General features: G+C 46.8%; 1 protein-coding gene across 6 annotated transcripts in view; it reads left to right on the top strand.

Moving 5' to 3' along the window:
• Window positions 1–13,013, top strand: part of ARAP3 (ArfGAP with RhoGAP domain, ankyrin repeat and PH domain 3) — a 582,982-nt gene that overhangs the window by 462,581 nt on the left and 107,388 nt on the right. For all 6 annotated transcript variants that reach the window (XM_069654121.1, XM_069654122.1, XM_069654120.1 and 3 more), the window contains one exon: window positions 9,352–9,564. In XM_069654121.1, the coding sequence (XP_069510222.1) occupies window positions 9,352–9,564 (213 nt within the window). The remainder of the gene's footprint in view (window positions 1–9,351; window positions 9,565–13,013) is intronic.

The raw sequence follows: 13,013 nt of genomic DNA on the forward strand, positions 1-13,013 counted from the left end.
CTGGTTTCAGGAGTGGGATGATTACAGCCTCACGTTGGGACAAATGGAGTTCTCCCTGCTCAAAGGCCTCGTTGAAAGTGGCAAGCAGTGGCTGAAGCAACTCTTGCTGGTATGTTTTGTAGAACTCGCTGGGCAGCCCATCCGAACCCGGCGCCTTGCAAGTGGGCAAGTTCCAAATCACTACCTCCAGCTCATCCGAGGTGACGGGTGCGTCTAACTCGGTGCGTTCTAGATCATCCAAGGTGGGCAGCTCAATGTCCCCCAATGTGTCCAGTATGTCTTGACACATATCCTCCCCCGTGTCCTCATACTTAAGGTATTCCTCATTTACCTCTTTCTGGGTGTTGCATATGCAACCTCTCTCGTCCTGAATCTCACTAATCACCAAGCGGGGGATCTCGCTCTTATACAGCCAGGCCAGTAGTCTGCCCAGCTTGTCGCCCCCTGCGTGTATCCTCTCCGTATATTTCCTGTAGTTGAGTCTGCACAGCCTATCCCAGAGTGCGCTGCAGGACAACTGTAGTTCCTCTACTTTGGTTCTATTATCATGAGCGGTGCTCTCGCAACGCGTGAGATCCTCTAGTTCCCTTTCCACCTCCTGGAGTTCCCTTTCGACCCCCCCCGTAGCCCCATTAGCTTGGGAAATAGCTACCCCACGCACCACCACCTTAAACGCTTCCCACAGTGTGCCCACAGAGCTTACGCTTCCCGTATTTATATCAAAGTACTCTTCGATGGCATCCCTCAGGTCCTCCCGAAACCCCTCGTCCTGCAGAACCTCGGTCCTAAGTCTCCATGTAGGGATCCGCGGTCGTGGGGGCTGGTGTCTCCAGTCTACCACCAAGGGCGAGTGGTCCGATAGTACTCGGGCCTTGTATGTTATGTTATGTTATGTTAAGTCATTTGTAATGCGCACCTGGTACCCAAAGGCTGATGGGCGCAGACATACAAACATAGAACAGGCCACACAACAGCAAACTATTGTCTGTCCATTGTCCCTCTGGGCGGGTTTATGCGAAAAACAATGTTTTCAATTTCTTTTTAAAGAGTTCTGTTGAGACCAACGTTCTTATTGAGGTTGGAAGGGCATTCCAAGCAATGGGTGCTGCAACTTCAAAAGACCCATGCCTTGTTTTGTTGGTCTTATGCCGGGGTACACTGAGTGTATTAGAATGATCTGATCTCAGTGACCTTCCCTTGTCTTTCACGATTATAGCTTCCTTCAGATATGATGGCATTGGACCTACAATGCATTTCTGAGTAATGAGCAGAAGTCTAAACTGAATTCTTTCTCTAACCGCCAACCTCCTTCTGGCCTCTGATACATGATCTCTCTTACTTAACCCTTTAACTACTCTCACAGCCCCATTTTGAATCACCTGAAGACGATGAATCTCGGTCTGAGGGATACCCACCAAAGGACTGCATCCATAATCTAATTTTGATCCAATGATGGCTCTAGCCAATGATTCTGAATTGTTTTCAGAAATAAATGGACGAAGATGGCGAAAAAGTTTGAGGAAATATGAGGCTGATGAAACAAGACTGTTCACCTGAGCCTTCATATTTAGGTGTCTATCCAGGCATACGCCCAAGGTCTTAACTTTGGACAAGGTTTTGATAGCACAATTGTCCAGGTTGATGTTCTTATATTCTGCTCCTAATTTATCCAATTTACTTGACGAGCCCACCAACAGAAGTTCAGTTTTGGCACTGTTTAGGGCAAGGCCTTTGGATACCATCCAATCTTGAATTTTTAGGTATATTGCATTAATGAGAGCTATGTCCTTTTGATAGGTTCCTGAGATAGGTAGGATGCATTGCGTGTCATCCGTGTAGTTGGCAAACATGATCCCTTCCTCCTCCAGCATCTGAAAGAAGGGGATCATGAAGACGTTATAGAAGCATGGTGACAGTATTCCGCTCCTTCTATGTCTCTCACTATCTCGGCTGTTACAAACATGTAATCTAACCTTGCGTGCAAATCATGTGGCGCTGCGTAGTGTGAGTACTGTCTATCCGTGGGATGCAGCCTTCTCCACGCATCCTCTAGGCATAGGTCTTTCAGTAAGGTACTCAGCGCTTTAGCCGCCGGTGCCGTTTTTCCTGCCCTGTCCTTGGACCTGTCTATTCTGGGATCTACGGTACAGTTAAAGTCCCCCCGACACTACTGTACCCCCTGCCAGGAGGCCAAGTTTACTGTAGAGGGTCCTAAAGTAAGCCGCTGTATCGTTATTGGGGGCGTACAAATTTATGATGTGCACTTCTCTGTTTTCCAAGAGACCCGTTACGACCACCATTCTACCCTCCGGGTCCACCGTAGAATCAAGCACCCGAAATGGCACATGGGGCGCCACCCAAGTAATAACCCCTCTAGCATACGCCGAGTACGCCGCCCCCACAACAGTGCCCTTCCATTTCCTCCTGACCACCTCCAGCCTTTCCCTAGTGAGGTGGGTCTCTTGCAGCAGGGCTATGTCTACGCGCATCCTCTTTAAATACAACATCACTTTGTTACGTTTAAGGTAGCTATTGAGGCCCCGTACATTCCAGGTCACAATTCTGAGATTACCCGATGCCATCCGTTTGGTCTATCTCCATCCCATCCCTTCCCATAATGCTCCCCACGTAGGGTCGTTCCCTGGCTCTTTCCCTTCTATTCGCGAACAGTGCTCCCCTCCCCCTTCCCCAACTTCACACCACTGCACACAACTCCCTCCCCCCCTCCCCGCCAACCCCCAACAGTAGCCCAGCTCCATCCCTGGATCTCAGGCCTACCCACGTCTGGACCCGTCTCGTGTCCGAGAACAAGGACCCCGCGGGGTGTCACCAATCTAACAGTGACCGTACTAAATATACTACTATTGGGTGCAGAGGTTGCTCCCCAGGAGCTCCCAGTCGTCTATTTAGGAGAAGTGAATTCAACGGGACCCGCCGGCAGATACCGTGACTTCCCCCCCACAAGCACAATATCATACTATTTCCCAGTCCCAATGTCATAACTATGGCCTCACGGGTGCCTCTGCAACGTGCTACTTATCTCCAGCCGCTTCTGTCTGGGCATCCGATTCCTGAGGTCGACCTTGCATATCCAACCATTCCATCGCTTCGGTCGGCGTCTCAAAGAAGAGGGATCTGTTCTTATGAAACACCTTTAACCTGGCGGGGTAGAGCAACATGTAGCGGTGGCCTGCTTCTCTAAGCCTCCTCTTCACCGTTCCAAAGTTCATTCGACTCCGTTGCACGAGCAGTGTATAATCCGGATACACTGTTATATTCGCTGACCCCCTTTCTATCGTGCCTCCTTTCCGTAAAAATTCGAGAATCTTCTCGCTGTCACGATAGTTCAAGATCTTCGCGATCAACGGCCGCGGGGGGGCTCCTTGGGCTGGTCTCCTGGTCAGGGCCCTATGCGCCCTTTCGACCGCGAACCCCTGGGTCAGCTCCCCGCCTGTAATCTCCTGCAAGAGCATGGTTTCAACGAAATTCGAGGGGTTCGATCCTTCCATTCCCTCCGGAACCCCCACTATGCGAATGTAGTTGCGCCTGGCGCGCCCCTCTGCCTGCTCTGCTCTGTCCTCCAAATTGCCCACTCGTTGCACGAGGGCATGAAGCTCCTTGGCGTGTGTATTGCACGCCTCCGTGGTCGGGGCCAACTCCTTCTCCAGTTCCCCAGTGTGCTCCGCGATCGTTCGCACGTCCTGGCGCAACAGGTTCACCTCCTCTCGGACCGCTCCGATCTTAAGGTTTAGGCCCTCTTGCAGCTCTTTCATGGCCAGGCCCAGCTTCGTCTCCCAGGCCACCTTCAAGTCGGCAATGGCTGCCAGCACCTCCTGGATAGTACCCGGCGGGTCCATCACCGCCGCGGGGGTTTCTTTGCTCTTGCCTCCTTCCGCGCCCGAGGGCGACCTAGCGTAGGCCTCCATCGTGGGCTGTTTGATCCGGGGTCGCACCACCTTGGAGGACATCCTGCTGCGTCGGTTGGGCCCACGCGCCAAGCTGTATCCTCGGCGCTGCAGAGTACCTCGCGGGGTTCACTCGCCGGCCTCTTCACAGCGAGGTTCCGCTGAACCCGGGTTCACTCTGCTAGCCCGCCACGATCCAGGGCCTCCTCAGTGGGGGCTCGCCCTTATGTTCTTGCCTTCAGCCAGAGGCGCATGCGACACGTCTATCTGGTTGGGCTTGCCCACGTTCCGACCAACTTTGTCTTCCTCAGCTCCACGGACCATTTATGGCCCTTTGTCCACCGGCGGCCATCTTGGGTGCTGCCCTTCCATTGCGCGACCACCACCTTCTTCGAAGTCTAGTTCCGTGGATATGTAGTCTCGCTGGTGGGGAGGGCACTCACCATGTGCCCCCCACTTTCATGCACCCTTGGATGCACCGTGGGCTCGAAAGTCCGCCAAAAACCGTCACTTCTTCCCAGGATCAGGATCGGATCATCGGGAGCTCCTCCAAGGAACGTCCTCTCACGTAGCCATCAAGCCACGCCCCCGGGGACGAGGCTTGTTATGGCCCGAAGGACATCGGGTATTCACCCTTCATCCTATGTTCAAGAGCGTGGCTCATGAGTGAAGCATTGACCTCTGAAATGGGGGCCAGCCTGCACCTCATAGGTTCAAATCCTGCAAAGCCAACTCTGCCCTTCATTTGCCTGAGGTCACATCATTGTTTACCAATGAATAGGGGAATAATAGCAGTTCTTATTACAGGACTTTGAAATGGGAGGAATGCAGCATGAGCACTACATAACAAATTATATTATTATATTTCAAGTCTATAATTTAAAATTCTGTACATCTGTTTTGCCTCAACTGGAATGGGTTATTTCTTACAAACCATCAGTGCCAGTCATTACATTTCCTGGCTAAAGGGGTTAACTTTACTATTAAATACCCCCAGCTGAGAGCACACCTTATATTTAGATGACACCAATATCTAAGTTTTGTACTTGGGAGCAGAGCATATGATGTTAAATTGTTACCAAAATCCAGTTGCATACACCTTGAAATCCTTGTTCTGACACTCTTATGGGCCTCATTACATGTTGGGTGGTTTTCTGGCGTAAAATCACCAAACGGTATTATGTTACCAGCACATGGTCTGGCTGAATTACTGCCAGATCACAAGTGCCGCTAAGGATGGTAAATCCCCACAGGACTCCATTGGAGATTTGCCAGTCGGCACCGGAGGCACAGGTGCCTGTAATACCGGCAGTTTTGCCAGTATGGAGCTTGACTTACCTCCAGCTGTTAGCTGGATGTAAATTAGGAGCCTTACCAGCAAACTCGTAGTTCGCCGGTGCAGTAGCATACCCGTAAACGGTATGTTAATACCACACCGGCCAACTTGGAATGAGGCGATATGCCTTCTGCATCATGCAGGTTATTCTAAGCTATCCACATCTCCCTCTCTGGTAGCGATTAGCGATTGTCAGGCCTTAGATGCACAGGAGCAGGACAGAAAGATGTCCCTACAATGTAGCACAAGCCTGCCATAGTTGTAGGGATTATTCTGGTTGATGTTGGGGCGCAGAACCCTCCTCAGACCCTTCCTGCAAAATAAAGGAGAGCGACTATCTTGACCCAATCGCATTTTATAATGCACAATTCAAGTATAAATCTTCAGACTTTAGCGACAGTGATTTCCAGAATACCGGAATATCACTTGAACTCAAATTGCCAGTGGATTTCATACATCCGACTAATTTGCAGTGACCAGCTAAATCGGACACTGATTGGGCCCTAAGGTATTTTTGAAGTCTTCTTGGAGACATGTTCTCCCCCGTAGAACTCCAGCACAGCAGTCCAGCTCTTAGTGAGTTATGGCACAGAGACCTCTGGACTCAGCAGCATTTGGAATCAATAGCTAGAAAGCCATAGTGCGCATATTGGATGCAATTGTAATTATAAATACTGAGCATGCCATTCTCTAGGTATGCAAGTGATGTGATACTATTAATTTGCACATGCTGAAACAAATGCAACCTTTATGCCACACATACTCCAGAAGGTCATTTCTCCTGAACAAGTTACCTAATAATCATGAGTGGTACAGTAACACATAGTCAGAAGACAATCTTTCATGAGCCACAGCTAGTGTGTGTGTGTATGTGTGCATGCATGAGTGTGTACATGTGTGCGTGTGTGTGTGTGCCCCCACTCCACCACACCTAAATATGCTCAAAGACAGACACTGGCACCATTTCAAAGACACAGGCAGAACTGTGCACTTAGCAGTTCCAATTCTGCCCGGGACGTCTACAAATCTGTACTATGAGTGACACCAGCTAAACAGTTATCTCTCTGGTGACATATTAGTGTCAACATAATAAACCTTCAAATGGTCCACCACTTCTTCTATAACATATTAATACATATATTAGAACAATATTGTATTTTTAGAGGACCATTTCATTATGCTCGGTCAATGACCTGCCTACCCACCTCACAGCGATGCGGAAGAGTAGTCGTCTGTTGAGCATTCATTAAAAGTCAAAGCCCCAATGTCACATGGCTTGGTATGGCGTTGGGTTGTGTTGGGTGATGTTCAGGGAAGAAGAGGGCTATACATGAATTTTACTTGCAAGTTCTTATTTGGGTCAGTGCCTGATTGTCCTAGAGCAGTCCATGAGTGTGAAGTTTCTCCTCAGCAATTTTCCACTTGGGTGTGCTGGTAATGCACTAGGTGTGCTAGTAGACCGCTGTGTGACACTATCTTGTGCAGGCTATTTGTGTTGCCCTGTTGTGTGAATCCATGCTGTGTACTTGCCTGCATGAACATGTGGGGAATTTGGGGGAAAGTCAGAAATCCCACAAGCTTTCTGATGTTGAATAGTAACCACTTGCCAGTTATATGAGATAATGTGCACGCAGTGCCTGTAATGGTGTTGGTTCTGTGTTTGAGGTTACTGGTGTTGCAGAGTGTCATTTTACCATACGTATGGCCTTTGGGACGTTATGTTGGTTGTGTGTGAAAGTAGTGTTGATGTGTCTGACGTGTGCTGTTGCATTGGTCACATTGGTACTGGGCAATGTTTATTTGGGTTTATTTCTCTGATGTGTTCTAATATGCAAAACCATCAACAGACAACAATGAGACCGTGAAATCATTTCAGATTAAAAAATGTTCTCAAATGTTATTATGATGAATTTAAAAACCATATATAGACATTTATCAAAAGCACACAATATTTATAAAAAGACATCCAAGTAAAGTGCAGTGTGTTGAAGTGCAAAATACATTACCATTCTTCAATTGTCATAATCGTGGTGGTTGACTCAATTTAACATAAATGTTAAAAGAATTGGACCGGTCTTCATGTATATTTCCATCAATCACCCTAATGCATTATCATTTCTCTAGCTGGGCATCACTAGAGCTGAGGCTAAAGATGACAATCTTACATTACTGAATAATATCAATATCAGACTGAGTCACCAATATGAACATCTAATCAGTGGCTTCTCCAAAACAGATAAAACTTTGTTGACACATTGTGTTTTGGCCACACAACAGAGGAATTTGTCACCTTTATATGTTCCTCTTGTTCTTATATCAAGGCCTTCACTAGGACAAAAAAATATTTCCAAAAGAGCAAATCTGCCCCTTATACACCACATTTCAAGACAACAACTATGATCTTGGGCTTCTTAAGTCTTGATAGCTGAAAAACTTTTCAGTACAACACCTTGTTTCATATAAGGCTCCTCTTGAAGAGTTCTTCAATCTGTCCGGTGGCGCTACCTGCCGCCATGTGTGTACATTCGTATTACTCCCCGGTTCAAACTGGGGAAAGCTCATGTATTTGTTGGGTATGCTACTCCAAACAGCCCCGGCTGACACGGACACACTCTATACACTTCTGCTTTCTTTCTCTCCTCTCATGTGCCCCATTGTTGTTTTTCTTTTCTTTTAGTGCTGTTTAGGAGTGGCACTTTGGCATGGGCATGACTTCAGATGATCAGGCTTTTCTGGGTTATTCAGTATTCATTTTTCAAAGGTTTGCGCATTGAACATTGAGAAACAGAAGGAGATGGTGCAACAGCTGCAAAGACTCGTCTGCACTCATTTTTTTAAAATTTAATTTTTATAGATGGGAAAATTTGGCCTAAACTGATTCTCCTCTGCACAAACTCAGTGTATTGTTTTTACTGCACCTACATGGCTGAAACCTGCATGTTTTATGCATCGAAATAGAGCTCTGATGAGCAGGAGCTTAAAACACTCCTGAGTCTCTGGCATCAAACAATGAGGGTATCCCTACAAAATATCCCCACCAAAAATATCGCCGTACATATGGCCGTTTGTATCGCATAATGCAAATGTTTGTTGGCATGAATCAGGCGCTGCTTCATGCAAACACTGATGTCATCCATGCTACGGCATGCAGACAATTCACCTTGCAAACAGCATGTCAGCTATAACTTTTTCTTCATTATGTGTGAACCATAAGGCTCCAAAAGTCTAATTGAGTATTCCTAATGCATTTTTAAATAACTACGAAAACAGAGAATTCATTGTGCATAAACATATTTGCGTGGCCAGGCTCTTCTAGCACACATCAAGGGCTATATATCTGCCAGAAACTCTGATCCCTTCATTTCACTCCACGAGGTTTCTTCTGACCCACCTCCAGATTCTTCTCCTGGCTGTTTTGAAGAGTCTATTTCTTAGATTCATACACTACAATTTGCAAAGTTCTGTTCCTGGTCTTTCCATCTTGACCATGTGAAAATCTTATCATCTGCTCGTCCCGCAGCTCCCGTTTCTGAGAACTATGTGAGTGCTTACAATCAAGCTAAATGCTGGCATAAGGAACTGAGAAAATACAGACATCCATGGACCGCATTCTAGGTTTGCCTGTATCCTGCTGGCAATTCCGGTGGGATACCGGCAATCCTGCTTTACCGTCTATGCCGCCTGATGCCCCAGTATTACTGGGATATTATGGGCAGCGGAGGGCTGGTAAGTTCCTATTCCCGTGGAGTCCTATAGTTAGTAACAGTGCCGGCGATTCAGGCATTTATTTGCCGATAGGGGCCTGAGCTCCTAGTAGGTTAGGTCTGCTGGGAGATCCGTGGCCCCCACCAGCAAACTTTTAAGTGTGCCGGTTCAGAAAAAATGCCAAAGCAGGAATAATGCAGCCCCATGTGTTAAAGTGACTGTGACTTCATTCTTTCCTCTAGGATGGTTTCTGCGATTGAATGTATTGGGTTGTTAGGCTGTGATTACATGGCCCAATCCAATCAGACTGGCCTCATCTGTCTGACGTTGTCTGGTAAGGTTGGCTGGGTCACTTGAGTTGGTGGTGATATGAACACCTAGCTATTTGTTCTGTATTCTTCCTAGGTCTGCGGCATGAAGGCATCTACCGGAAGAATGGGGCCAAGTCACGTATTAAGCTGCTCATGGATGAGTTCCGCCGAGATGCGAGGAATGTTAAGCTTCGCATCAGTGATAACTTCATTGAGGATGTCACTGACGTGCTCAAGAGGTTCTTCCGGGAACTAGAGGACCCCATCTTCACGACTGAGCTGCACCCCAAGTGGAAAGAAGCAGCAGGTGTTGACCCTGGATTGATCGCTTCATCTCTCTCTTGTGTGTGTCTTCATAACTTACAATGTTGCTTGTCTCCCATCACTGTCCGATCTGCTGTCTGGGTTAAGCTTTGTTCCTCTGCTCGCTGGATACTCTACATCCTGTGCTCACTTGAAGTTGAGTGGCTTTGTTATTTATCATAAATGTGAATTTCCCTTTCATGAGAATGGACTTTGTTTGCCCATCATTTCGTTTGTCGTGCATTTTGTGTCCTTTTTTCAAATGGATGGTTTCACCATTGTGACATTACCCATCCTTCCAACACCCCTTGCCTCCCCCTTGTACCCATGTTTCCCTCTTTTCTACCATGTTTTCACCTTTTATGCCCCATCCCAACATATTCTTTGCCCACATTTTTTTCACACTGATGTTGTCAACATGCTGGATTCTGAATGGAATTTTCAAATTGGTGACGAGGTGACTATACAGCTTGCGACTTTGATCTCGGTATTGCCCTTTCGCTGGTCTCTTGAAATCCCTGACCATCTCTGTTTTCTCAATGTCTCAACCTCGACTCTCCTATTTCTGCCCTGTTCATGACTCTTGCAATTTCTACTTTTTGGATGCCTTTCTCTCCCTGCTTGCTAGATGCTCCTTTCCATGCTCTGTCTCTTTATGTGTGTGTCTCTCTCTCCCTCACTCTCTTTCAGATTGCCTGATGTTCTTTTATAATTTTTGTGTTTTTCTTTTCTTTCTGCTCACCCGATGTTCCTGTATCCATCCATCCCCCTGGGTATTCATTTATCTACTTTCTGGTTGTCTGCATCACTGCATTCTTGGTGTTGTTTTTCCTGAGTCTCTTTCTCTCTCTCTCATTCTCTCTCTCTTTCGCTCTCTCTCTTTCTCTATTCCCATTGTATATTTCTTTCTAGCATTTATTTTAAAATGTTTCCAATATAAAAATCTAAAATATAAAAATACAGAAACTGAAAAGTGGAAGGTCAGCATTACTTTTAAAAACAAAAAAAAACGAAATAGGACAATATAAAACACCCTTTCTGGATGAAAATTGGACCAGCCCAGCAACCATGACAGGAAACCTGAAGCCATCGGTCAGATGAGAGACATACAGTAGGTTTTCTAAGCCTTCTTGGGTGCCACAAGTTTAAATGGTGCACAGGGGAAGAGAACTATAAGAGAGTGTATATTATTGTTTTTTGGGAGCCCATCAACCAACATGATTCATGAAAGATACCTCCAGTTGGTCTACAAAATAATCGCAGGGACAATGACAAAACATGTTGACACCATTGAGCCTTGAGATAACAAGCAGACAGGAACAAAACTCTAAGGATCCAACGTTATGTTGGGTAAGTCTCAACACACACATAAAATTAGGACACCATTGCCATCTCTTCAATGATCCTTTTTTGTTTGCTTCTCTTAGATGATAACCTCCCGCATCCACCTTGGTCTCCTTCAACCGCCTCTCTCAGCATCTCCTCTCATTCCACATTCCATCACTCTCTCTTCCTCAGATTTCTAGTTCCAACTTTGCACGGCATCAATCCTAATACCTAATATGTTTCAGAAGACACCATTGATAACTTCAGGTGTGAGCAATTTTATCGATAGAGGTTTTGAAATTTAAATTCAAGCCTATAGTAAAAAGCAAAAGAACAAACTGACACTGCAAGAGTGGGAGCAATTTAGATAAATGAAAGTGCAGACAACCCGATTGTCACCAGTAATGAAGACTGGGGAGATGTAAGAGACTTTGGGCCTCATTACGTGGTTAGCGGTAAAACCCGCCGGTAGCCAGTGGGCTACCGCTGACTCTGTAACACTGTTTCCGCCACCTGACATCCCCGTGCCACAGGGATATCATGATGTTAGGGAGATGTATCATCATTTTTATGCTTCATCCCCTCTCCTAGTGAGATGCCCAACCCCTTTTGCTGGACTTCTGGACCTTTTTCTGAACTCTTGAATGAGTGGAGCCTTCCTCCACTCATTCATTCTTCTGGGCTCTTTATTTTGGAACTCTATTCTTTGTATTTTACCTATCTTATATAGTCTGTTTTCTCCATAGCTCTTCAAGGCATCTGTATTTTACTATTGCAGCATGCAGCTCCTTATGGGCAGTGTTGCTGGGGACCCTTAGGGTCCTCCTTTTAGATTATTTTCTTTATCCTAGCGTAACTACAGTTCTTAAGGATAGAGAGATACTTAGTATCTCTCCTAAAACTTCATAGTATTAGAGATTGCCACACACTACCTTAAGTGGAGTGCCAAAGGGATACCTAGTATCCCCCTTCTCTCTGCTCCTGTGACTTTATAGTCAAATAGACCATCTCCTAGTTATGGCTGGTGGCAGTGGACGTGTCCTACCAACTATTGTGTAATTTCTGTACCGCAGACTATGTCCATAGCCCCGGTAGTGCGCAATAAAGCCACCCAAGTACCGACTTGGGCCTCCGTTCTTTTTCCACCATTTCTAGCGTGGTTCTTCTTTGATAGCCCTTCATCTACCATTCTTGGAGGGGGAGGCCTGTGTGTGTGTTTTGCCTTTGGCAGGAACACTTGGGTGTCCCTACCTAGGCTACAGTGTGTCTGGGCAGGCGGGAAGTGGGGGAGGAGTTTTCCACACCCCTGTCCTTTGTCTGCCAGAGTGCCTGAATAGAACCAGCTCCCACTCGGGGTCTGGCTGTCCTGATTGGGCCACCAAATGCCCCTTTCTGTAAATTGCTCAGAGAGGTTGCAGAGGAGTGTGTACTGGAATTGGATAAAAGGTGAGGCTCCTGGAGTGAAAAGCAAGTTGACCACTGTAACCAAAGAAGAAGATGACCAGAAACACCTGCAGACCCTTTGTAACAGTGTGAACTAACCACTGCTGCCCTGACCCCATTTTCTGTCTGACAGAGGAACTCCAAAGAAGATGACTCCTTCCCTTTGACTATTGGGAACAACCAGTTCCAGGGCGAACTTTGACTTGAGCCAACCCCCAATGTGCTGTGCATTTCCAGAGCTGCAGAACCCCAATGCCAGGAGACCTGCTGCCCATTTCGAGTGCATCATCGGGGAAAGGCTGAATCCGTCCAAATCTTTGCTGAGCCCTCAAGGAGACTCCAGAGATCCGATCCAACTTGTCAAGACCCCCTCATTAGAGTGTGGGACTGCAGGAAGCGAAGAAGATTGACCGGGCAAATCATGTCCTTTGTTGGTGCTGAAGAGAAGGCGCCGAAACTGCAGAGTGACCAAAGAAGTTGATGAAAGCTGTGCCAGAGGTCCTCTCTTGAGACTGCTCCTGAGAGATCCTGTCCATTGTCCTGCTTTTCGTTATCAGACCAAGGAATCCGGAGGTCGGGCCCAGAGCTGCAACATCGCTGAGCATCCACCACAAATGTTTTCCTCACCCCTAAGGTACTGTGGTGAGAAGATATTGCTTACCTGATTCCAGAAAGTCGCTCCAG

Source organism: Ambystoma mexicanum, chromosome 3q, assembly GCF_040938575.1.
Source record: "Ambystoma mexicanum isolate Mex_15411 chromosome 3q, UKY_AmexF1_1, whole genome shotgun sequence".
NCBI lineage: Eukaryota > Metazoa > Chordata > Amphibia > Caudata > Ambystomatidae > Ambystoma > Ambystoma mexicanum.